Below are 27,986 nucleotides of genomic sequence, written 5' to 3' on the forward strand. Positions count from 1 at the left end.
GGTAAGAATACATGTTATGATAAGGCTATGAAAATGTGGAGTAGGTCAAATATAGAAGAGCAAGAGGACTCATTTAAACACAGGGAAGTAAATGCAGCTATAGTTTTGACCTTTTGCAACATCAGTTTGTGCCTATTATTTATTAACATTACATACATCCAACATTACGAGTCACAGTGTAGTATTTCTACCTTCTGAAATGATGGCTAGGACTGGTGATATCAAGCGAAGGGTTCTTTATATACAAATCTGCTGACATACACTTGTGATCACTTTCTTTTTCAATAAAACGAGCTATTAGATATTCACTTTCAATTCAATGTACAATTCACATTTCTCAAAAACAACAAACTGTCAACTTATATGACGTCTTTCTACAAGACATTCTGGAACCTATAGTTCTTCTTCTTCTTAGCTAATACAACAGAAATGTACTTCTGTCAATCAATCATGTAACATATTTATCAATCTCTTAACTGTGAATCAATCATGTAACATATTAATCAATCTCTTTTAACTGTGAATCACTCATGTAACATATTAATCAATCTATTTTAACTGTGAATCAATCATGTAACATTAATCAATCTATTTTAACTGTGAATCAATCATGTAACACATTAATCAATCTATTTTAACTGTGAATCAATCATGTAACACATTAATCAATCTATTTTAACTGTGAATCAATCATGTAACACATTAATCAATCTATTTTAACTGTCTAACTAACTATAAAGTTACAACACACAGAGCTAAGCATCTGAGTAGAAAAAGCAGTGCTTTTGATATTTTTCAGTTATTTTTTGTGTTCAGTGAGAAAAGTCTGCCTTAAGCTTGAACAAGTGCACTGAAGTCTGGTTGAATGTCTGAGGTGGAGATGCGAAGGACAGCTGACATGTGATCATCAATGAGAGAGGATCTGTATCTGGATTTGTTGAACTTCATCACTGAGACTGTTTGTTCACATGTGTAGGTAGTGTTATGTTTAATAACGGAGTCGAACTCAGAGCTTGTAGTCGGAGCTTGCAACTCCATTTAATCAAACACACGTGTAACACAAAACGTAATACGGCACATGTCGTAAAGCCCAAACTGTCGTAAACACAGACGTAACATTTCCCCCCCCCTCACACAACCTAGGTGTGATACTCAGTCATGTAATCACGCAAGTGCTCGGGCCTGTTGCGTGCTCGAACCAGACGTGGCTCTGGTGCAGCCACAGCCACTGGTGGCGGCTCCACGCCTTGGGGCTGAGCCTGGTAGGCCGGGGTTGCTGCTTCATCCAACCGTGCGGCTGGCAAGACTGTGGAAGAGGCCACACTCAGCGCTGGGCCAGGGGGAGGCTGCACCTTACGCAGGCGGGTAGCATGCCAGCGAGTGCCGTCGGCGAGCCTAAACGAGGCCGGGCCAAGCTGTTTGCTGACCTGGACAGGGTCAGACCAAAACGACTGGAGTTTGTTGTCCCGATGAGGTCGTCGGATCCTGACCCAGTCCGACACAGCGATGACAGGTGGCCTAGCACGTCTGGCCCTGTCGAAACGATCCTTCATCAAGCGCTGGTGTTTGGTGACTGTGGCTTGAACTGGATGGACCGGGAGCTGAGCTAGTGTAGGGCGGAGCCTATCGAGAGGCAGCTGGAGCTCCCGCCCCAGCATGAGGGAGGCTGGGGAGACTCCTGTAGTGGCGTGTCGCGTGGCCCGATAATGCAACAGCGTCTGGAGGAGGCTGGTGGTGAGCGTGCACCCTTGTGCCAGGTGGGCCCTGATGCCATTCTTCAGTGTTTGGTTCAGCCGTTCCACCCCCCCGTTCGCAGCAGGGTGGTAGAACGCTGTGCGGATGTGGTGGATCCCTTTACCCACTAGATAGGAGGACAGTTCATGGGAAACCATTTGAGGACCGTTGTCAGTCGTGATCCTCTTGGGCAGGCCCCAACGCGCAAACAGAGCGTCGAGAATGCCGATCAGCACCTTTGCTGTGACCGAGCCCACAGGTGTCACCTCTGGCCACTTAGAGTGGAGGTCGTAGGTCACAACGAGAAAACGCTGGTGATGTGGTACCCCATGCAGCTCGCCGCAGATATCCAGTTGCAGGTGCTCCCAGGGTTGAGATGGCCAGTCCAACGGCTGCATGGGCGGGGGTGGAGCTGGAGCCCTGGTCTTACCACTAAGGAGACAGGCAGTGCAATCCTTGACCAGGGTTTCGAGTTCCCTGTCGATGCCTGGCCACCACACAACCTCACGACAGCGCTGTTTGAGCCTGACTATGCCCAGGTGACCCTCGTGCGCCATAGCAAGGATACGCGCCCGAAGGACACCTGGGACCACAGTGCAGAACCCGCGAGCGACACAGGTGTCATTCCAAACCGACAACTCCTCCCTGATCCTGGAGTAAGTGAGTAGCTCGTCAGGTACTCTTACCGGCCACCCCTGCGTGATGTAGGTTGAGAGTGTAGAGAGGGTGGGGTCATCGGCTGAGGCATCCCGGAGCTCCTTCAGCGACACCGTCTCCTGAAGGGGTGTGTGGAGGAGCTGGACGAGGTCATGCTCAGCCTGGTCCAGTCCGGGGGTCAAGGTTGGGGCTGTGGGTGGGCTGGGGATTGCGCGTGATAGCAAGTCGGCTACCACGTTGTCTCGTCCTGGCGTGAACTGTAGCCGATAGTTGTACTGTTGCAGGCGGTCGGCCCAGCGGTGGAGGCGGAGTGGCTTGTGACCGGTGCCAGACGTGGCCAGGAGGGTGATGAGGGCCTGGTGGTCTGTCCTCAGTGTGAATAGCCGTCCATAGAGGTACATGTGCCAGCGCTCACATGCCCAGAGGCATGCTAGGGCCTCCCGCTCCCCCACCGAGTACTTCTGTTCCGTGGGGCTGAGAGCACGGGAGGCGAAGGCGATCGGTCTCTCCACCCCCCCTTGCAGCTGGGACATCACCGCACCAATGGCTGTGGCAGAGGCGTCGCACGTGACAAGAGTGGGGCTGGCCGGGTCGAAATGCGCCAGGACCGGTGGTGAGGTGAGTTGGGCCTTCAGGAGGCGTACGGCGTCTGAGCAGGCAGACGTCCAGAGCCAGGGCTCGTCATGCTTCAACAGCTTCCGCAGCGGTGTGGTTGTGGCCGAGTACTGTGGCAGGAAACGGAGGTAGTACGCCGTCATGCCTAGAAAGGAGGCCACCTGAGCGGCTGTGGTGGGCTCCGGGACATGATGGATGGCCTCGGTGTTCGAGTGCAGCGGGTACGTGCCATCAGCTGAGAGGCGGAACCCCACAAAGTCAATGGCTGGGGCGGCGAATACACACTTCTCACCATTGAGTGTGAGGTGATGCTTGGCCAATGCACTGAACACACTGTGGAGACGCTCGTTGTGGCTCTCGACGGTGGCCCCGTGAACCACGATGTCATCAAGATAGATGGCCACACCTGGGATCCCAGCGAAGATGGAGGCCATGATCTTTTGGAAGCAGCTGGGGGCGGAGCTTAAACCGAAAGCCATGCGTTTGTAGCGGAAAACCCCTCTGTGAGTGATGAACGCTGTGAGGTTGCGGCTCTCGGGGTGTAGTGGCACTTGGAGGTAACCCTGACGGAGGTCCAGTTTAGAGAACACGCTGGACCCGTAGAACTGGGCGGTGAGCTCCTCTATCGTTGGCAAGGGGTATTTGTCAGGGATGATGGCCTTGTTTACCGCTCTCAGATCCACGCAGATGCGCAGCCCCCCAGACTTCTTCTTCGCCACCACCAGGTTGGAGATCCAAGGCGATGCATTCACCTGCTCAATTATGTCGCTATCGAGCATGCTCTGTAGTTGAGAGGAGATGTCATCGCGGAGAGCCAGGGGGGAGCGGCGGAGGGGCTGTATAACAGGCATCACTGTAGGATCTAACAGAGGCTGGTGGGCAAAAGTGTCGAGGCAGCCTACACCGCTGAACAGCGCAGGCCACTGTTGCTGCCAGGGGATGGAAACGGTGTGAATCTCTGAGCCAGCTGTGTCTAGCAGGGTGAAACCGAGGGCGTTGAACAGGTCGAGGCCTAACAAGTTGGTCCCGTGGCGTGCAACGTTGAACCTGAAAGCCGGCAGTGTCCTCTCCCCGTACTTCACAGGCAGCTGAAAAGAGCCCACAATGTCAATCTTAGAGTTGGCATAGCCACGCAGGGTGGTGGAGGGCAACCCCAGGGGCACATGGGAGAAGAACTGTGTATAGGTCGTCAAGTTCACAAGGGACACTGTGGCTCCAGTGTCTAGGAGGAGCGGCAGAGTGACATCACCAACCATCAACGAGCATGTTTTGAATGGCGCTCGTCCTGAGCTGACATTATGGATGACTGTGGTAGGTGACTGGGAAGCTCTAGCTGGGGCAGACCTGCAGACCTTGTGAAAGTGGTTTAGTCTCCCGCAGTTGGAGCAGGTTTTACCACGGGCTGGGCATGTCTGAGCTCTTGAATTGTGTGCAGAAGAGCCGCAATTCCCACACGGCTGGTGTGGCTGGTCGCGTGACCGAGAGGCCAGTAAAATGCTCTCCCCGCCGCTGGTTGCACTCACGTGGAGGAGGGGCACCTGTAGGCTGTGCGCGCCCTCTGCCGGTGAGCTGGGAGAGGCTGAAAAACTAACTGCACATTCTAAAGCTGTTTCAACCTGGACCGCCATGTTCAGAGCTGCTGATAATGTAAGTTCATCATTTTCCAGTAACAGTTTTTCCCTAATCTTGTCACAGTTTGTGTGTAAGATGAGTTGGTCTCTTATCATTTCGTTCTGTAATGTCCCGAACTTGCATACGCTCGCCAAACCCCGCAGATCAGCCACATACTGTGTCACTGTCTCACCTGTTCGTTGGTGTCTTCGTCCGAATATGACGCGGCGGAGAAGAGCGCTTTGTGGAGGGGCAAAGTGTTGCTTCAATAGTTCCACAGCGTCTGTGTATCTCGCCGCAGGGCCAAGAGTTTCAAACACGCGCTGACCCTCCGCTCCCAGGCAGTGCCGCAACAACGCATATTTCCTCTTGTCTGATACATCCTCCAAACCGGCAGCTAGGATGTATGTTTCGAAAGAGGAAATCCAGCGGCCCCACGGAATCGGTGGTTCTGCCGGGACTGCTAGGAAAGGAGGGGGTGTTGGTAGAGAACAATCAGCCATCGCTCGTCGCCAATGTTATGTTTAATAACGGAGTCGAACTCAGAGCTTGTAGTCGGAGCTTGCAACTCCATTTAATCAAACACACGTGTAACACAAAACGTAATACGGCACATGTCGTAAAGCCCAAACTGTCGTAAACACAGACGTAACAGGTAGATCCAAAGAGAACTAGCATCCTCTGAGCATGCCTCCTCATGTGTGGATAGTTCTCCTCTTTGAGAGAAGAGTAAAAGTCCAGCAGTGATACTGACTTAAAGTGCTCTGCCAGTAGTGTATCAGACTGCAGGTCAATGAGTTCGAGCTGAACGTCGCTGGGTGTATTATCCACACTGCAGGTTAAGGGAGAACAAATCATGTTCATTTCATTCTCAACTGTTTTGAAGTCTTGAAATCGCCTTGAAAACTCAGCATGCAGAGCTCATAACATGTACCTGCAGAGGTGATCAGCTGAGGGTGATCTTTCACCCACTTGCTTTAGTGTTGGCAAGTGGGTGAGAATGTTGTTCTCAATTTGGCTGGAGAGAAACTGCAACTCATGAAAGCCTTCACCAAGCTGTACATTTCATGTACAAAAAGGCCCTTGCATTGAAGTTTGGTATTTAGTTCATTCATTAGTGCAGTGACTGCAGTCACATCTACAGCAAATCCCAAATCTGCCATCCAGTCTGCATCTGAGAGCTCTGGGATGTCCTTCCCTTTCTTCTCACAGAACGCTTGAATCTCTGCTCTGAGGTCCCATACTCTTTTAAGCACTTTTCCCAGGCTGAGCCATCTGACAGCTGTGTGGTAGCCTATGTCACGATGTTCAGTCTCATGCTCCTCCAAAAGTGCAACAAACTGTCTGTGATTCAATGCCCTTGCCCTGATAAAGTTAACTATTTTAGTTACAACATCAATAACATGGTTAATTTTTAGCACTGTAAAAATACACATTTCTGTTCAGGGTCCATTTAACTCACTTTGTCTTGCATTCGCTTCAAAAGTCCAACATCTTTCCCCGTCAGATTTGGACACGTCTGTTGTAACACCTGCCAGTTTGTCCCATTTCAGTCCCAGCTTGTCCAAGCATTCATTTACCTCCGTGAACAAATCACTCCCTGTTGTCGTCCCTTTCATTGACCGCGTTGCTGCCAGCTCCTCCGTAATCTAGACCGTTCAGAGTCTGTTGTTGTAGTTGGACTCTACGGGTTAATCTTTACATTCTGATGTCACGTTGACGAGCTCTGCGTCCCAGACCCAGACTGTTTGACTGCAATCAAATTCAAAAAAAGAAGAAAAAAAAACAAAAGAGAATCCGGAAGAGAATAACTAGAGAACAGAGGACAGCGCATCATCATGGCGTTCGATTTTTAAAGCGATGTAGGAATATCAACAGAAGTCCACTGTGTTGTTCTCATTGATTGAATCAAGTGGTCTCCTGACCAGTGACCACCGACTATTTCGCAACCAGTCGCACCTTTGATCGTCTGTTGTTGTTGTTGTTGTTGTCCGTCCTGGTAGTCATGTTCTTTGTTACAGATATCATAGTGAACTTTATGGAATAACACATTGGACAACGGAGCGTTCACATCGTAATCTTGTCGTCTTCAAATCATGGGAAATGGAATGAACAAGGTATGTTCTGATGTTCCTAATGTATCTGTTGAGATGTCTGTTATGTTGTTATGTTATGTTGTAGCGAAAGTGAACAAGCTTCCACAGCGGGGCGGATTGTTTCATAGACATCACTGGAGATAAATACACACTTAAAGATGCTGCCCAATGACCTTCCTATTTCACATGCATATTCACATATGGACATTTTTTTTACTGATACATCTTGTAGCACCAAATTTAGATATTTTAAAAAAATTTGAGTTTAGCGTTTTTGTTATGCACATTATTCTTGTCTAATTTAAAGCTGTTCTGTTTAAATTGTTCTTGAAGTCTTGCAAGGTGCACCAGTGTTATGAGATGAGCTTTAGGTTCTCATCTGAATGATGTCCTATAGTGATGGCACAGGCACACAGTGTGTGAAAAGGTGCTGCTACTCAATTAGATACTGTAGCCTTAATATACTGTATAGCCGGTATACAAGAGGTGCACTGTTACTCAAGCAATAGAAAATCAGTGCTGAGTCAGCACCAGCTGAACCACTAATGGTGTTTAAGTTTAGATGGAAATCAACACAGAGTAAGTTTGTCATGGCCAAGACAAGATCCTATTTGGAGTACACAGTTGTAGGCCTCAGCCATCTTAGTTGGTTCAGTGCGCCTCAGTGCAGGTCCTGGTCTGCCTGGCTGCTGATAGGCCTTATATGGCTTCAGTTATGAGCGGTTCCCCTCCCATCTGTTCCCAAATGACACCAGGCCGCCATGCTTCCCAGGGCCGAGAGGAGCAGAGAGGAGCAGGACTGAGGTTGTCCAGTATAGTAGGCTGTTGTGCTCTGTGTGGCGATTGTCTCTCCCTCTGAAACATGTCTACCTCCTCACAGGTCGTGGATGGGCTCTACCTGGGGAACATACGAGGTGAGAACCAGATTGACTTTAAACTCATTATCATTACGCTAAGGCCTCGCTGCACACCTCTACCTCAGCTAAGGCCTCGCTGCACACCTCTACCTCAGCTAAGGCCTCGCTGCACACCTCTACCTCAGCTAAGGCCTCACTGCAGGGCCGGCCCAAGGCATAAACGGTCTAAGCGGTCGCTTAGGGCCACAACCACTAGAGGGGGCCACACTTTAAAAAAAAGAAAAAGAGGACTGATGTTGGATGGTCCATTGAGTCCATCTTAATGCAAGGATAATAGTTAATATAATTTTGGAATCAATGTCTTTTATAGGGTCTCTGATTTGCATAGGAATCAATGATCAGGTTGTCATTATAAATTGAGCAAATGGAGAGGAACAAAACTGCTCAGGAATGTGACCCTGAGGCCTGGGGAGACAAAAATGTACAAAGTTGAATGGTGGAGAGGAAAAAGCACAGTCGATGGGACAACATCATCTCAGTCACTCTACAAAATTGCTCTATAACCAAGTGGCCCCCCAAAAATCTCTTGTGTGAAGAATTGTGGTAGCTGTATCAATTTATGGGTATATTTGTCATTGGCAGGGACTGAGGAGTTTGTCAGGATCAAGAGAAAATTATACAATTTGAGAGTTGGTAGTGACATCCTAATCTGCACAGTGTGTAATTGATTCCTATGCAAATCAGAGGCCCTATAAAAACAAAGATATTGATTCCAAAATTAATAATTAACATGATATCTTTTTTTCTTCACTTTATTATTGTTTTCCTTAGTATGATAGTATGATATAGTATAGTATGATATACAGTATGTTTATCATACTGTTAGATCTTATGGGGTTTTCTAGAAACATATATGCTTATGTCACTCAGACATACACACACACACACACACACACACACTCTATTCTCATGTCACTCAGACACACACATAACACATACCCACACACTTACACACACATTCTGTTCCTTTCAGGTCAGCCTGCTCTTCAGGGGTAGCAATAACGCCACAATATGCAGACTCGAGAGGTTGTTATCTTAAAGACCTTGGGGGTTAGGCGCCAGGGCACAGACAGAGGGTGGTCGAGAGAGTATTTAAGCCTGTCTGTATGTCATAATGATGTCGTTGAATGGTCGTTGAATGGTCGTTGAATGTCGTGGAATGCCGGATGCTGGTTACCGTGCTGATGAACCATTCGCTGACTGTCTTAATAAATCAAGTACAGAGATTCCGACCTGTGTTGAACATTCTATTTTCTTGTCAAATCGTGTATGCTGCGCACCTAATCTATCCTGAGATGACACAACACATTTAAGATCACAATCCTCAATAGATTGATCCATTCCATCGTTTTACCGACAAGCTGATTCCACAATAATAAGGAAATTATGAAGTGATGAATAAAAAAATAAAAAAAAGAACATCTTTTTTTTTTCACTTTATAAATGTTTTCCGTAGTATGATAATATATTACTATATATTATTATAATATATGTACTATAGCCTACTATGTTCTTTTTTCACTTTATATATTTTTTCCTTTATTGTAATACAAAAGCAGTGAAATGGAAGAGCAACATGGGCACACACATTTATAATATGATATAGTATGATGTAGTATCGTATATAGTAGTATAATATGTTGTAGTATGATTTAGTATAGTTGTAGTATAGTATAGGGGACTGGTGTTTATCATATCATAGGATATGCCATAATATCCTAGGTTTCCCCTTTATATTGGGAAACCAAGGATATAAAGGGGAAACCTAGGATGTAAAGGGAAACCTAGGATAGAAAGGGGAAACCTAGGATAGAAAGGGAAACCTAGGATAGAAAGGGAAAACTAGGATATAGAGGGAAAACCTAGGATAGAAAGGGGAAACCTAGGATATAAAGAGAAACCTAGGATATAAAGAGAAACATAGGATAGGGAAACCTAGGATAGAAAGGGGAAACCTAGGATAGAAAGGCAAACCTAGGATAGGGAAACCTAGGATATAGAGAGAAACCTAGGATAGGGAAACCTAGGATAGGGAAACCTAGGATATAGAGAGAAACCTGGGATAGGGAAACCTAGGATATAGAGAGAAACAAGGCTAACAAACACACTCCCTCTGCAAGGAGGAGACAACATCATACACACTAAAGCGGGGTACACACATAAGGATTTTCAAAATCTTAACCGAAATCTTATCTGAGACAGACCCCACACATGAAGATACAACATCTTGGATTGAACAGCCTTGATCGTATTGTGTGTGGTGTGCGCCGACTTTCCCATTTCAGCACCCCACAGACAAAGATTTTCGTTACGACAGACTCCAGACTCTCTAGAGCAGGGGTGCCCACACTTTTTTTAACCAAGATCTACTTTTCAAGTAGCCAGTCTGCCAAGATCTACCAGTCTAGTTTCAACATCGCAAACGTACACGCACGCACGCACGTACTACAAACACACACACACACACACACACACACACACACACACACACACACACAGTTCCAAGCCTGCATAGTAAACTCACAATACACTTTCTCTCTCTCTGTCACACAGCCACACAGGAGAAGACCATCACAAACCCTCCCTCTTTGCTATTCTCACTCACACACACACACACACACACACACACACACACACACACACACACACACACACACACACACACACAGACACACAGACACACAGACACACACACACATTCACACACACACAAACACACACACACAAACACACACACACACACACACACACACACATTTGCCAGTCTGCATAGGGAGCCATAGCACAAACCCTCCCTCTCTCTCTCCCCCCCTCTCTCTCTCTCTTACACACACACACACACACCTCAATTTCGCTCACTCACACACTGACAGCCAGTCTGCAGTACCATAGCCAACTACTGATCCAACAAACAGAAAAGTAAACCAGATACAAAACAGGTAGTTCCCTAGTTTGAAAGGAGGAAATAAATGCATTTCTCTACGTTAAGCGGGGTACACACATAAGGAATTTCAAAATCTTAACAGAATTCTTAGCTGAGACAGACCCCACACATGAAGAAACAAAATCTTGGATTTGAACAGCCTTGATCGTGTTGTGTGTGGTGTGCGCGAATTTCCCCATTTCAGCACCCCACAGACATAAAGATTTTCGTTACAGACAGACTCCAAACTCTCTAGTCTCGTTCCCCAAGCCATGTCAATAAGAGAAAATAAACCACAAACAAAATCATATCCATAAAGGTAATATTAAAAAGGATGGGTTCACGCGAGATTTCTCTCTAAAACCGCTAATTTCACCAAACAATCTGGCAACCCTATGGTTTCTGGTCGGAAGTATTGAACGCATTTCACATTTACGATTGCCGGCCACGCCCATTTTCCGAGCAGGTTGCCGGGAGAGTTGATTGCACAATTGAAGAGAAGTGACTCTTAACACACCTCACACCCCAGGATTCTGTTATTGGAAAATGTTAAGATCCATCTGATAACCGGGCGTTTTCTGTCGTTTTCAGACATCCGAAAATCGGGCCAAAACTGCCCGAAAAATCCTTATGTGTGTACCCCGCAGAGACCTGGCACTGGGAGGAGGCAGCTAGTAGTCAGGGCTGTAGGAGCTGGTTGCAAGGTGTAGGCAGGCTTGCAAGGTGTCATCAGCCACTGTGGATCTGTCATCGAAAAGGCAATCTGCAGCCTCGAGAAACGCTTTTTTCACAATTTCGCCGTCTTTGAATGACTTCTTGTGTTTAACAAGAACGTGACTGACGTGATAAGAAGCTATCGTTACAGCCGTACGTTTTCGCTCTTTTGCCACATTTCCCTTCTTCGAAATAGCCATCATAGATCTGCAGATCAGACAGACGCACTTCCAATATCATATCGTGTAAAAAAAGTCCTCCTCCCATTCTGGATGGAAGTTGTACGTTATTGGTTTCTTACTTGGTCCAGCTTCCCCACTCATTTGTATACCCTTTCTTTAGTACTAAATAGTAAATAGTAGAAATTGGAAGGCTAACTAGTTAATTAGTCTCGCCGGTATTTTGTATTTTGTAGTTGCCGCTGTTGACTGCGCATGCGTGGTGAACCGTGTGTTAGGTGAAAAGATCAGATCTCAGACTGGCTTACCTGTACATCAATCAAGTGGCAAAAGCCATAGTGAGGATGGATGATAGGCGAACTTTTTTTGGGGGGGGTGGGGGGGGTTTGTTCAATGCCATGTGATCTACCCATACTACCTTTGCGATCGACCGGTCGATCGCGATCGACGTATTGGGCACCCCTGCTCTAGAGTCTCGTTCCCCAAGCCAGAAATCTCGCGTGAACCCATCCTTTTAATATTGCCTTTATGGATATGATTTTGTTTGTGGTTTCTTTTCTCTTATTGACATACATTAAGTGTTCCTTGATGTTTATTTGAAACATAGATATTGACAGGAGTGGAACTATGTACAAGCCTTCTGGGCTTCGTTCCCTCCTTGCACAATCTCTTGTGTGCTAAATAAATAAACTAAACTACAAAATAATTAAATTAAGATTATATAATGATTAAAGCACTTTGAGCCGCAACGTTTGCAGGAAAAGCGCTATACAAATAAAGTTATTATTATTATTATCTAACGTAGTACCCTGACTGACCTGTACGAGACAACCATGTGCGACAGGGCAAATAAAGTGCCGAATAACGAAAAGAAGAAGTCAGCTCGCTTCTTGATTGGCGGCTACGTTATAGTTGGACTCGGGAGCAGGGTTGCCAGATGGAAATGACATTTTCCACCCTAACCACAGTCTAAAACCGCTAATTCCACCCAAAAATCTGGCAACCCTATGATTTCTGGTCTTAAGTATTGAACACATTTCACATTTAAGATTGCCGGCCACGCCCATTTTTCGAGCAGGTTGTCGGGAGAGACAATTGACAATTGATAATTGATTGACTCTTAACACACCTCACACCACAGGATTTTGTTATAGGAAAATGTTAAGAGCCATCTGATAATCAGGCGTTTTCTGTCGTTTTCAGCCATCCGAAAATCCTTATGTGTGTACCCCGCTTAACAAACACACAGAAAGATACTATAGTAGAACAAACAGTGACAGACCATAGTAACAGACTAAAGTTTTATGATAACACACAACTCGCGCACACACAACTCTCAAGTTATGGAATGGCCCAATGGCACCATCTGAGTGTCTCTCCCAGGCTTTTATCTTCCACCTCCACCTTGATTGAGGATTGAGCACAGGTGTGCCCAATCAGGCCGTCACCATGGCAATGGGCAGGGAGGAAGGACAATCACCTGGGAGAAACACAGGAAACAAACAGAACACACACAAACCCACTACGGACGTAACATATGATATCATATGATGTAATATAGTATGATATATTATGATGTAATATCGTAAGCGTCACAAAAAAACTAAAAATTATATCCTACTATATTATGGTCTTTTTTGTGACGCTTACTATACTACATCATAATATATCATACTATACTATATCATATTATAAATGTGCTTTATACAATAAAGGAAAAACATATTATATATTTTTTCCTTTTTTTCCCTTGTATGATATAGTATAGTATTATATATTATTATCATACTAAGGGGAAAAAAATAAAAGTGAAAAAAAATAAAAGATAATATATCATACTATACTATGTACAACATTAGCTCGACCACAGCTGGGTTGAGTCCAACACAAGCAGGCCATGCATTATTTACAGTGTTGTGCAATATGTCGGCTCCTCAGCCCAGCTCTCCTACCAGCTTAATGTGACATCTGCCCTGCTCTAATATTAGCTACTCTGATGATGGCATCACAAGATGGTCCAATCACTGCTCAAAGATTGAAAATAGCTCCAAGTGACACAGCTGAATAATTGGTATACACACCACACATGCACACCCGCGCACACACACGCAGGCACGCACGCACACACACACACACACACACACACACACACACACACACACACACACAGGAATAGTGATTCCGGTTGACTATTAGGTTACACGATGCATTAGTATTACAGATCAGTGTGAGGCTGCTGGAGCCGGGCCTCTCGTCTCTATCCTCAGAAGGATTTGCTTTGGCTTAAGCTTATGCTGATGTTATTCCCATAACTCATAACGCACGGTAAGCACTTTCACCTTGGGAGGCCACCGGCAGCCCATAGGATGAGACCAGCCAGAGGGGGGGCTGAGCCAGGTCATTAGGTTGGCTGTCTCTCTCTGGTACTTTTCCACTGCTTGTAGTTTAGCTTAAAACAGAAGACCGACATTCAGCTCCTCAGAGATAACTTCCTGCTTTGCAGTGTGCTGTGTCTCTCCCTTCCGCACACAATGTGTGTAAATGATTGAAAAGACTGTGGTGGTCCGATCTTGTCTTTTGACTCATCCGAGCTGAACCCAATAATTACTAACACACACATCAGGCCAAACTCCAAACACCATTCAAACACCATGGTATTTTTGTCACCACCACTGTGGGTGTCATTGAAATTCATTGAGAAGAATAGGAAAGATTGTCTCTCTCTCTCTCTCTCTCCCTCCCTCCCTCCCTCCCTCTCTCTCTCTCTCTCTACTTCCATCTCTTCCTCCCTCTCCCTCTCCAGACGCAGAGAACAGAGAGAGTCTGTCTCAGAATGGCATCACCCACATCCTGTCCGTGTATAACGATGCCAAGCCCGTGTTGGAGGTGAGTGGAGCAGCCATAGAAAGACGCACGACCTGCTTAGAAGAAACAGATTCAATACATGCAGACTCTTTTGTCAGTGCAGTTTCCTGATTTTGTTCACAGCTATATTTAACCTCGCTCCCAGGCTAATTGCTGTGCAAGTCTGGTGGGCGAGATAATTGGTTTTGTGATAGAACATTGATTTTGTAATGCACCCCTGTAGCCACCTGGGGGTAGCAATGTCAAACAGTTCAATTAGGCAACTGTGAAAATCAGGCTGTTAACACCGGTTGGTTACTAGACAATAATATTATTAAACAAAGCTTTAGCCCCACAAAATGGCACTTTAGTGCAACCTATTATGTATTAGTTATGCTCAGGCGTACAATATTGAGAAGGAATTTATTGTAATGTGTATGTGGTAACTGTGGTATACATGTACTGCAAACGGTGGTAAAATGCACAATACATTTCTGGGTATCATGTGAAGGACCTACATACTCTGTACTCTGTCAGGCTGGTTGAAGAGACGGTATGTGCTGTGTTTATAGACTCTAGGTCTGAGCCCTGTTCTGTGTTTCTGCATCATCTCAGATCTGTGCGTTTCTCTGTTTACCTCTCACAGGACATGACCTACCTGTGTATCCATGCAGCTGACGCATCCAGTCAAAACCTGTGAGTTGTACCTACACACACACACACACACACACACACACACACACACACACACACACACACACACACACACATCCATAAAACACCAGTGCCATTTAACCCACCTGAACTGTCCCACCTAAGACCTCTTCATCCCCTCTTTTTTGATTGATTGAAAACTTTATTAGGAGATTTGCAGAAGTAGGTACATGAAAGTACATATTACATACAAGGTCAACTAACAGGATAAAAACCCAAGAAAGCCACTGGCTTATTTCAATTGGGGTCCTTGATTCTCAATTCATCGTTACATGTAAGACAGACAAAAAACTAGTACTATCTACAAGATAATACAGACAAATAACTATTACTATCTACAAGATAAACATACATCCATCATGGGAAGAACAATACAACAAAACATAAGGTATGTACAGCGGGTAGGACAGGTGGGGACATACACCACAGGTGGGGGCGGGGGACAAAACACAAAGTATGTACAGTGGGTAGTTCGGGTCTTTTAATCTGATTTTTGATTTAGAGGGTCCAGTTACGGATTGCAGCCTCCTGTAAATGTTTTTTGAGAGTGGTTTTGAAGGTGGGCAGTGTTTTGCACTCCTTTAAGATTATAGGAAGGGCGTTCCACATTTTTACTGCATAGTTTGCAAACGAGTTTAACCCCTTGTTTGTGGTGCAACGCGGTTGAACGTGGTTCGTGGAGCTTCCTCTGGTGTTGTATGTGTGGACGTTGTTCACTTTTTGGAAGTATGTTGACAGGTACTTGGGTGTCTTTGTGGTGTAGCGTATCTTGAAGACCAGGCCCAGTGCAAGCTGCTGCACTCTGTCAACTACTCGTAGCCAATCAAGGCTCAAAAAATGAGCAGCGGTTAGATGTGTCCTAGGGTTGAGGCCTAGCAGAAGCCTAACCAGTTTATTTTGGGCTGTCTGGAGTCTTGTTTTATGGGCCTTTGTGGTTCTATAGTACCATGATGTTACGGCATAGTCGAAGTGACATTGAATGAGAGCTCCTGATAGGGTCCTCAGTGTGTTTTTACTGACAAGTGAGGATATCCTGTACAAGAATCTAGTTCTATGGTTCACTTTTTTGATTACTTTTGCTGCCATTTTATCTCCGGAAAGATTTGCCTCTAAGATGGAGCCCAGGTATGTAATATCCTCTTTTCTTGTGATATTAATGTTACCCACTTTTATTTTAAAATTTTCAGCCTTTCTGAGCCTTTCTGAGCCTTTCTGAGTACCCCCCCTGTACAGTTTCTCTACTGTAAATAAAATAAATCCATAAATAAAAATACTAATTCTCCCTTCTTCAGGCATTATGACTACCACCTGGTCCTAGGCTAGATTACTTTTTCTTGAGATGACTGATGGATAGATGATTCACTCACTTAGACAAATGTATTTGTTCTAAGTCGCTTTGGATAAAATGCCAAAGATGCCAATGTACATATACCCAACCGGGCACTCCTCAAAAGGAGGACACGTTTCTGTGAACAAGACATGACTCATGTCATGTTTCAGCAACACCGGTCTAACGTTATTCTCCAGTTTGTGGCTCCAGGGCGTGACACACAAGCAGGAAAAGACCATTAGTCATTAGTCTTGTGTTGTCTGAGCGCATTTCCACTTGGAGGCACAATAACCGAGATGGGCCTTGAAGGGTTCTATTGTACCTATTGTTCTATTGGGTGTTCTAAATAACGTCAGCTCAAAAGATTGACACAGAGACCCAAAACAGTCTACAACACCAAAGGAGCTGACATTAAATATAATCTAAGGCCAGAGCAGTAAAGGAGTCTCTTACTCTGTGGTCCTCTGTGGCTCAGTTGGTACCACATACACTGCAGGTCGCTTTGGATAAAAGAGTCAGCTTGTCTGGCTCTCGTATCAGTAAATGGTGAGCAGAAGGATCATCACATATTTTGAAATGGCTCTTTTTTAATTTAGCCCCACCACCAGTCAGATGATCTCACAACCAGAGGCCGCCTCACAAGAGAGATCCCAAACCCTTCTGTGTCGTTACAGAACACCAAAACATGTCTCCCTCTCTAAATAGCACCGGTCAACAGTGGTTACCGCAGGCAGCAAACATACTGGGCTAAATGTATAAAGCCTCTAACTTTGTTGTTGAATCAACAGGAGACAAAAAAGAGTGTAAAGGCAAGGGTCTCAGACTGTAATTGAAAGCAGGTCTCCTGGTACACTTGACTGTACACAGAGGTCAGATGTGAAGGAAAGTGGTTCCCCCTAGCATCACATGATTTGTCCCGGTCTTCATTTTACAGCAGAGGGTAGAGTCCCTGCAGCACTCGAGTGGGTTTCCCTCAGCATGTGTGTGTGTTTGTGTGTGATATGCAATAGACTATGTCCTCGGCTGGAAACAAACCCATAACTTGTCATAACAAGAGTGAGTTTACCACTTCAACTCGGTTACGTGTGTGTGTGTGTGTGTGTGTGTGTGTGTGTGTGTGTGTGTGTTATCATGTCTGTTAATAAGAGGGCAGATCAAAGTCCATCCCCCCCCCCCCCCGCATGATGACCATCAACTGAAGGCATTAGTCATAACATGTGTGACACAGTCTGGTGAAAAGTACTCCATGTCTGCAATTCTCAAGTCGCACAAAAGACCAAAAAGCTTCTTTCTTTTTTTAAATGTGTTTTCCCATGTTTTTATTTTTTAATTTTTTTATATTACGAAATATAACGAAAGTTTAAGCGTTGAAGAGCCCACTCAATATAACAAACAACAGTTTTAGGATCACTAAATACTAATTTGTGAATTGGATTCATTGGACACTTCATTGGATTTTTGAGTTCAGAAAATTAGGTTTGTGTGGAATTGAGTCATTGTATGTAAGAGTGTCCCTGCAACTATCCATGAGGACAGGCTCATTGGCTGGGGAGGGGAGGAGAGGAGAAGAGGGGAGGGGAGGGGAGAGGAGAGGAGAGGAGAGGAGAGGAGAGGAGAGGAGAGGAGAGGAGAGGAGAAGGGAAGGGGAGGGGAGGAGAGGGTTGGGGTAGGAAAGAGGGTGGGGGGTTTGGTTGGAGGTTACGGATGGGGGGGTAAGGAGGGCTGTTGTTGGACCCCCCCACTGTCGCAATCAACTGGCCTACAGGCAGGCAGGCAGGCAGCAGAGGAAGGAAGCTGAGCTGTGACATCTGCCCGGGCCTCGGTCACCCAGGCCTATAATAATCCCTCTCTGTCACAATCCCTTGCTGGGGGGGGGGCTCCCAGGGCCAACGGTCTCCATGCTGGTTTCATCACGTCTCTCCATCCCCGTCTCCCCCCGCTCTCAGGCCAGATCAGCATGCCATTGATTGGGGGGGGGGGGTGGTTGTGGTTGGGGGGGTCTGGAGCCTCTCTTTATCTCTCTCTCTCTGTGTGTCCAGGTGCTTCGGTAGGAAACTGACCCTCAACTCTACTTCCTTAAAATATACCTGATGTAGCGCTTATAGAATTAGCCCCCCCGATCTATCTGTTCCCTAATGCGGTCTCCATCCTCAGCTGAGGGCTTTAAAAGCTATGGACTTTAATTTGAATGTACTAAACATACACATTCTTGCCTGCTCCGTGAATAAGATTCTTCTTATTCTTGTTTCCTTCGAGATCAGCCGGTTTCAAAAACCACATGATGAATTTCTGCACATTGAACAAGATAGCCGGAAACCTGTGGACCAGAGAGACAGAGAAAAGTGCTGAGGTGGATCCCAGTGAGGAGAAGAAGAAAAAAAAAAAAGAAAGAAAGAAAGAAAGAAAAAAAAAAAGTGGTGATCCATCTATTTTTGCCCCAGTCTGTTGAGGCGTTGGGTAACCGGCCTCTGCTCTCATAGGACCGTGCTAACCCAACCATATGGTTCTCCTATTGTGCAATTCACCAGCAGTATTTCCTCATATTGGATTGGGGGTGATAGGTTCATAGTGTAACACCCAAAAATACCGATCCAGTGGTTAGGGTATACTAAAGCCTGGTACACACATAAAGATTTTCTAAATCTTAACAGATTTTTTATCTGAGAGAGACCCCACACATGAAGACAAAAAAATCATGGATTGAACAGTTTTGATCGTATTGTGTGGGGTGTGCTCCGATATTCCCAATACAGCACACCACATACAGTACATAAAGATCTGTCCTACGACAGTCTAGACTAGAGCATCGTTTCTCAACGGGGGCGTTCAGACAACATCGGGGGGCGCTGGAACAAATCTTTTTTAAAGGGGGGCGTTGAGGTGTTCTTGGGGGGCGTTCACGCATTTCATCATGAAAAACAGCTGTGTTATTACGGGCACATTCGTAAATGCACGAACGGTCAGTTCGCTCGGACAAACCGTCTTTTCAGTCAGAGCGCCCACCCCTGAGCGCTCTGAACTTGGCCGGGCTCTGTGACGCAGACACACGTAGCGCAGCGCCCAAAAAAATAAAAGTGAGTGTCATCAAGAAGATGGAGAAGCTAAAAACTCAGCTAGCAAAGGCAGAGCTTTTGATAGTTTCCAATGTGTCTGGGTAAGCTGCATTGTAGAAGAATCTTGACAGTTCATGTACAGTGCAGAAATTGCAATACTATGCTACGATAGAAAGAACCCGGTTCATCCCATCTGTAACATCATGTTGACCAATGCCCAACTTCTATGAGTGTTTTCCTTGTAGGCTATGCTTGAGTGACATATGTTTCAGTTTGTGGGCTCATTGTAATTGTTGCGTTCGCTTCGTTCGCTTCCTTTCAATACAGCTTATTTAATTTAGTTAAAATGAGTGCTAATACCATACCACCATACCAGAACATCACAGCAGGAACAACCTATATCAAAAAAGCGATCGTAATAAACCAGTCCTGAAAGTTCTCTGTCGCTTACCAATAATCGAACCTAGAGAAATCAGCTACGAATGTCCCCTCCCCTCGCAGGTTCATCACAGTATATTACATAAATGTATTACTGTTAAGTGTTGTTGTGGATGTTATCCCTAGTGCCATTCTGAGGTTAGCATTGCGATGTGTTTGCAAACTAAAATACGATCGCTTTTTTGTGATATGTTGCTCCTCTTGTGATGTCCTGGAAACGAACGCATCAGCTGCAGCGTCTTTTGTATTGATCAGCTGTCATCAGTGTTATTACGGGTACGTTCGTAAATGCACGAACGGTCAGTTCGCTCTGGCAAAACCGTGTTTTCAGTCAGAGCGCCCATCTCTGAGCGCTCCCAGAGCGCAGAGCTCTGAACTTTGTTATGTTTTGATATGAGAAATTCGAAGTGGTCAGTTTATGAAAATAATACCATAGAATACTAAATAAAATATTAAAATAATAGCCCCCTATCGTTTGCCGCCATATTGTGACACCACCCCCCCCCCCCCCCAAAGTCTAATCAAAAATGAATAAATGTGTGGTGGCCTGGGAAAACCCGTCGGATGTCGCTGGCGTTCGTTTGTGGCAAAGAGCAAAAATAGATGGAAATCGCGATTTTGGCGATTTTGATATTATGTGGTATTCTAGTACTTTGAACTCCATACTACATTATGGTGAATAAACATTTTAAGAAAACAAAAGAGAAAGTACTTATTTTTATGTTTTTGTGGTGGGTAGTTTGCTAGCGAAACAACGTCATTCTCATTTCCTCATTCTCAGTTAAGCAACGCACGCACACATGAGCGAAAGGAGAGACGATACTTCCACCTGTGTTATTGCCAGTTTACTGATGCTCACAATATAAGCATAAAGTAATACAATCTTAACTAGAAGACACACAAATGGATCTGTCCCTCGCATACCGACGAGGCGAGCAGACTAACACCGCATCACAAGCAGACAAACGAGACCGGCCGATCTGCATCTAGGCTCCTCCCCCGACCCGGAGGAGAAAGAAGTCGGGGGCACCTTTCACTTTTTTTGACATGATACATTAAAATGCTCATAACTTTTTAAAATAAAGGGCTATCTCAGTCATTCAACCAGTTATGAATAGCTGATAACTTCTAATTTATGGAAATATAAAAAAATGAAAATGTCAAAATGCCACCATGTGAAGGGTTTCCCCAGGCCACCACACAAATATTAGCATCATAAAACAGCAATTTGGAGAAATGCAACACCAGCACACTTAAAAAAAACGAACAATGTTAGTTGTAATGTACAGTTCTGCAGCCTACTGTTTGTTCTGCATCGGACATGTGTGAAATTGCTGCTGTTCCGTAGCAGTCTGTTTGTATTCTCTGATGTTGTCTGAGTTTGTTTAACACTCAGAAACAGCATTTTTATTCACATTCACATGGCTTTTCTGCTCTCTGGTAAACTAATGTTAATGGTATTCCAACTGCCCAGTTAAATCCAATCTATTATTTGGCATTCAGTGACATGCTTTTTAAATTATATAACACAGAATATTAGTCAACATTAATATTTAGGGAAGAAAATAAGCCTACTTTTTTTGATGGGGGGGGGCGGTAAGAGGCCTGGATAATGGACAGGGGGGCGCTGGCCCAAAAAAGGTTGAGAACCACTGGTCTAGAGTCTCGTCCCCCAAGCCAGAAATCTTGCGTGATCAGGGTAGTAGTACCCTGACTGATCTGTACGAGGCAGCCATGTGCGACAGGGCAAATAAAGTGCCGAAGAACAAAAAGAAGAAGAGGTGTCAGTCAGCTCGCTTCTTGATTGGTTACATTCCATTCCACGTCACAATCGGACTCGGAAGTTGTCAATTTCGCCCACACACAAGAGGACTTTTGATCGTAAATACTGAACACGTTTAATATTTACAATCATCGGCCCGACCATTTTCCGAGCTGATTGTTGGTAGAAATGGACTCTTAACACACCTCACACCACAGGATAATCTTGTAGGATCATCTTTAGAGCCATCCGATAATCGGGCGTTTGCTGTCCTTGGTCGGAAGGGGGGACAACGGGCCAGATTATCTTAATGTGTGTACCAGGCTTTAGTTACAGTACTAGTGTACACCATGCAGAAGGCTATACTAGTGTACACCATGCAGAAGGGTATGAACCCTTTCACTAGAATTAGGCACTAATCACATGATTCATTGAGAACCTTTTTTTTTTATTATATATTGTTAGAGGATTTTTTTCCCACTATATCCTAGAATGGGATCAAGGCAGCACATGGTCATGGTAACCCCAAACCAGACAACACCTAAACAAATGAGAGAACCGTGGGTGGGCCTCAGTCAAGTTTTTCCCTTCGCCATAGTCCAGTTCTACCGGTTCTACACAGACCATTACTCTACATCGGAATGTCATCAGAAGGCAAGCAGCCGGTGAACCATGTGACAGGAAGGACATCCGAGTGTAGTACAGTACCCATGACTTCTCTGAACACCCCTCAGGGCCTGTAGACCAGGAGAAACAGAGCTGTTACTGTATCCACCACCACTACCACTACCGCTCCTTTCCCACCCTCCACCTTCCTTCTCCTCCTCCTCTCGACGCTGTCTGCCTCTGGGACAAACACCGCTGTTGTGTGTTTTGGATACAGGTAGCAGATACCTGTGGAGTCTTTTTTAAATTATTATTGGTATCTCTGTAGCATCAGACATGTACAGTGACCTGAGATGAAACCGATAGGAGACAAACACACTGTGTGGGGGCGAGGAGCGGTGACCGATTCCAGAGGGTTTTTACACCATTTGAAAATTTCAGTTCTCTCTGAGGAGTTTTCATATCCCATACTTACCTAACATGAAATCTATTTATGGGCCCTTACCTCACCTTTAACAAGAAAACCCACCTCCTGACATGAACCAACGTGAACACGCTCTGCTGTTAACCCCTCTGACGCCTCGCATTCCGTTCACCCTGCGTTCGTTTACCGCATTCACAGTGGCAGTACTCTACAACCTCTCCCTTCACCAATATTAGATTAGATGAATATGAGTCTATTCGTTGATAGAGTACAACATTTATTTTATGCTCTAGGCACAGGGTCAGCCATCGTCAGCACCCCTGGAGCAATATATATTCATATTGAACACAGTTTGTAAAAACAAAACAAAAAAACAGCTCAGTGGCCTTGTGGTTAGAGTGTCCGCCCTGAGAGAGATTGGGAGGTTGTGAGTTCGATCCCTGGCCAAGTCATACCAAAGACTATTAAAGAATGGTACCCGATGCCTACCCTGCTTGGCACTCAGCATTAAGGGTTGGATTGGAGGTGTACGACCCTGCGACATACCAGCGTCATGTCCAGGGGGTGTACTTGTACATCAAGCCGCCTCACGCTACAGAAACAGGAGATAGCCTAAGGGCCTAAGGGCCATTAGGCTCGAGAACCATCGGTTCTCAAGACTTACTTACTTACTAACAGTTTGTAAAAGGCACACTAAATGGGTATACAGCAGTGAAAAGTAGTGCATAATGGAAAAAAACACGACAGATTGTTTCCTATGGTCACTCATGTCCCAGGGTGCTGTTCTGTCTCGGCAGGTCGCAGCATTTCAGAGAGTGCATCACCTTTATCCACGAGAGTCGTCTGAACGGGGGAGCCTGCCTGGTGCACTGGTACGTACCACGCTCCCCAGGAGTCCACGACACCACACTGTCTTACTGGTGGACAGTAACATTAACCCCTAACATTACAGTAATTCCCTGACTTATGTCAACTATGACTGTTAACACTAGAAGAGCAAAGTAAAAAAAATGTGTAAAAAAAAATGTCTATCTTTGCACTCGGATCAAATTTCAGGACCCTCCTTTCATGACTTTTCCTAGATATGTAGGTTCTTACAATCCAGTATCCTTACATTTTCAATATCACATCAGGATAAGCTAATATAAAGTTATTTTGTAGTTTCTGTGTAGGAGGCAGGCTAAAAAACAAGACGGCCAACTAGTGGTCGTTATGTGTAAGTAGCAGATTTACATTCTAAAAAGGGGGTCTATTAAACCCCCAAGGCGGCTCTACTAGTAGGTAAAATAGGCACGGCTGTTATAGTGTTAAGCACACCAGCGACCACATTTGGAACATTGCTAGTGCCTGGCTGTGTAACATACCTGGCTACTGACCACACCTGCTAGCTCCCTGTCCCTGACTATGTCTGTCCAATGTCCACACCTGACCATGCTGTGACCCCCCCCTACTTTCTGCAGCCTGGCAGGTGTGTCCCGTAGCACTACCATGGTGGTAGCCTACCTGATGACCATCACCACCTACAGCTGGGAGGAGTGTCTGTCTGCGGTCAAGGCCGTGCGTTCCTTCGTAGGCCCAAACTACGGCTTCCAGCGGCAGCTGCAGGAGTACCAGATGACCCAGGTCTCAGAGGTAAGAGTACCAGATGACCCAGGTCTCAGAGGTAAACACTCGTTACCGTTATGAGACGCCTCCACAACCTCACTCACGTTAAACTGGGGGGGTCATTTATAAACATTGCGTACACAAAAAAAGAAGGCGTACACCACTTTGGGATTTCTAAAAATCAAACTTGGCGTGAAAATGTCAAGTGTCAATGCCGATCTGCCGACTTTGCGATCATTAGACGCCGGCTCTACCTCCTGCGCCACAGCCGCCAAAAAAATTCTAAACACCCACTCAGAAGGCAAACTGTCAACTCCCACTCACACACACAGTCAGCCCCCTTACACACACAGTCAGATGTTTGTAGAAAGCCCTGCCGCCTCTTCTTCTGTAGGTTACTTTCACTTTAGTGAGGAGGAGTGTTTCTCCATGATCGTCACTGATAGTAAATCAGGACCACCTACTTCCTGGTTCCTTATCTCTTCTTGGTTTATAAGAAATGGATCAGTCAAGACTTCACACACCACCGTGGTTGTAAATATTCTTAGCAATGTCTATGACACCTCGATGTTTGATTTCACGCCCTGGTGGGCGTTCATTCACTACTATCCTTACACTGTAGTTTACACTAGTTTCAAAGTAAGTGTGTGTGTGTGTGTGTGTGTGTGTGTGTGTGTGTGTGTGTGCATGCATGTGTGCATGTGCTACATTAGATATGACTTCATTTTTAGGTCCTTGGGCATATTCACACATTCAACATGAAGGGTGAGAAAGAGCTGTTGTGTGTGGAGGGGATGGCCTGTAGCTATAGTGACATCTCCAGAAGGGGAACTGAAGGGGTTTGCTGAAGTTGCATTAGCCTGGGTAGAGCTCATCACGTGGCTATCTTTACTGTCAGCAGCTTGCAACATGAGCTTACAGAAAATAATATTGTTATGCTTTCATTGTTTGGTTGGTCTGGCACTGCTTTCGTGGATCAAAGGGGAAATGTGCTTATTTCTTCATGATTTTCCCACGTCCAGAGGAATTACTAAGATTTTTTATTTGGATTTATTGAAGTATCAAGAAAGCAAGATTAATGACAAGTGTACACCAATTTGAAACGTACATTTCTATCCTGTATAGCGACATCTAATACAGTAGGCACTCTACAGTGTTACCATACTAAATAGCCCGTATAACAATAGTGGCTATACACGGATATGTAGCCTGTATGCCTGACTAGTGGACCTGGAATGTGGTGTCTTCTTCTATTGTTCTAAATAATAATAATTAATTAATTTTGCCATTTAGCAGACGCTTTTATCCAAAGCGACTTACAATTACGAATTACAGGGACATTCCCCCTGGAGTAACTGAGGGCTAAGTGCCTAACCCAAGGGCACACTAGTAGTGGTGTGGCTTCAGGCGGGATTTGAACTCACAACCTTCCGACAACCTTCCGATCACAAGTCCAACTCACTATCCACTAGACCACCACTACCCCTGTGGGGTAAATGTCAGCCCATGTCTCCCCAGTCAGCTGGTAGCATGACAATAGCACACCTCCATCACCATGCCTTGTGTGTCAATCTGCCCCAAAACAACTACAAGTGCACACCTCCATCTGTGTGTTGTGGACTTCAGAGGGGACCCATGTGTGGTGTTATGGGTAGTGTCATTCTCATCAGGACAGTAAGGAGTTGCACTGTGTTTGCTTTCATCACAAACTGCATTTCTACGATCTCCATTTGACTACAGGAAAGGTGTCAGGCGAAGGAGTGAGATGAAAGGGATGATAAGACACCGCTAGATTTGAGTTCAGACTGAGGTGTATTTGAGAGTCTTGTTTTCACAAACCAGTAATTATTCTATGAATTCTAGTGTTTTCTTATTGGATCCAGTCTTATTGTCCTACGATAGGCCACTCTCCTCTGCCATGCACCAATCTCATTATCCATGTTCACGTTTACATTTTAGACATTTAGCTGAAGCCTTTATCCAAAGCGACTTACAAGTACATTTGTCCAAAGTAAATCATCTACACGTCAGTCATCATAAGAAGAACAAACTTCTGCTAGGACCAGGGGCCAGTCACAATGCTAGAAAATAGAAAAGGAAGGATTTGTTTTATACATACGGTAGAGAAACTGTACAGGGGGGTAGTGGGGATGAAGAGGTCTTTAGGAGGGACAATCAAGATGTAGCCTGAAGAGATGGGTCTTCATTCTACAGCAGGAGATAGGTAGTGACTCTGTAGTTCTGACAGCAGTGGGAAGCTCATTCCCCCACCAGGGCACCAGGACATGTTCATATGTATCCTTACTAAATATCCATTAAAAAAAGCTGATATATAGGGACATTTTGAGTATTACTTAGAGATACTTTCAGTTCTTCCAATTTCGCAATCAAAGTAGAAGGTATATTGCATAATTTCTTTTTTATTACATTTACTTCCTGGATTCTTTCTTGGAAAAACCGCAAATCTGTGGCCCGTTGGTCTTGTTTACCTTTGTGGTTACAGATTTACTGGAAAGGCAAGACACAGCAAGTCACACAGGCTGAGTTTCAGATATGTAAAAAAAAAAAAAAAAAAAGAGATGGTACCTATTACAATATGTGTAGTCAACCCCTAAAAGCCGTTAAGTAAGGAATATGAACCTAACTGTAAATATGTTAACTATATTTCAATTGGTGCTGGTTAATTTTCACTCACAGTGGTCCAAGTTAGTTCCATTAGGTGTCAGAGGGAGGCCTGAGAGATGACTGTTGAGTTAGCTGGAATATCAGTGGGATGCTGGAAGTAGAGCCAGGTTCCTGGTAGAGCTCTTTTTCCCAGCCAGCCCCCCCCACCAGCTCCTGTCCCCATGGGGCCCCACTAACACTAGAGCTGGACCCCTGCCAGGGGTTTCCCAATCCCATTCTCCAACCAGGAGAAGGCCTTGTTTCATATCAAACTGCTAGTTCCTTACCCCTGCAAGGCAATTCAAGTAGATCTGAAAATATCAGATAGACATCAAGGGTATGATAATATCATAATACCTTTTCCTCTGGTGAGTTAGGTGGAACGTTAGCCATCTTGTTTTAGACCTATGCAATCCTTTCAGATCTCTCTCTCTCTCTCAATAGGTACCTAGGGGGTAGAAGCTAGTTCTCAATTTGGAATTGGGCATGTATCCCCCCTAAAAACCGTGGAAAATGGGCCAATGAAAGCCTCGTAGTAGGTATTAAGTAGTTAGTAGTAAGTAGGAACAAGCTATTAAAGCTTTTGCTCAGAAAGTAGTTGTTTGTGTTGTGTTAAGTGCTGTTTTTACACACGTTTCCCCATTTTATGCTCGGATGTGATTCTTGGAGCGTAGTCCAGATAGATCACATCTCACACAGCAGTCTGTTTAGAAGCACACATATACTGTAGATTCATTCTGTAAACCTTTCACCTTCTACTGGGAGTAACAGAGGACAAGATAAAGCCTTCTTACCACACAACTGCCCTCTCAGCTGACCCTGTAATGACCATTAAACATCATACTGAAATGAACTGAATTGACATATCCTCCAAAGCTAACAAGACTGACCCTCTCTCTGTCTGTCTGTCCGTCCTCTACCCCCAGTACCGGGCGTGGCTGCGGGCCAGTTTCCGTCCCAGCCCCTTTAAGGACCAGGAGCAGGTGGGCGCCCTGCTGAGCCAGTTCACGGAGCAGCATCAGCAGCACCAGGACTCCCTGGTGGCCTCCGGCGTCTACCCTCTGCCCTACAACGCGTACGGATCCGGGGGCAACAGATGA

At 45.2% G+C, this 27,986-nt stretch overlaps 1 protein-coding gene across 1 annotated transcript; it reads left to right on the forward strand.

Moving 5' to 3' along the window:
* Window positions 1-52: 52 nt before the first annotated feature.
* On the forward strand, window positions 53-27,986 carry dusp22a (dual specificity phosphatase 22a; the record flags this gene model as incomplete). The annotated part of the gene is made up of 9 exons (XM_080525986.1): window positions 53-976; window positions 5,273-6,479; window positions 6,639-6,734; window positions 7,594-7,627; window positions 14,250-14,332; window positions 14,937-14,986; window positions 23,415-23,489; window positions 24,078-24,249; window positions 27,813-27,986. The coding sequence occupies exons 3-9, from the start codon at window positions 6,714-6,716 to the stop codon at window positions 27,984-27,986; spliced, it is 609 nt and encodes a 202-aa protein (XP_080382112.1). The 5' UTR covers window positions 53-976; window positions 5,273-6,479; window positions 6,639-6,713.

The sequence above is a fragment of the Nansenia antarctica genome (assembly GCF_963989245.1).
Source record: "Nansenia antarctica genome assembly, chromosome: 1".
NCBI lineage: Eukaryota > Metazoa > Chordata > Actinopteri > Argentiniformes > Microstomatidae > Nansenia > Nansenia antarctica.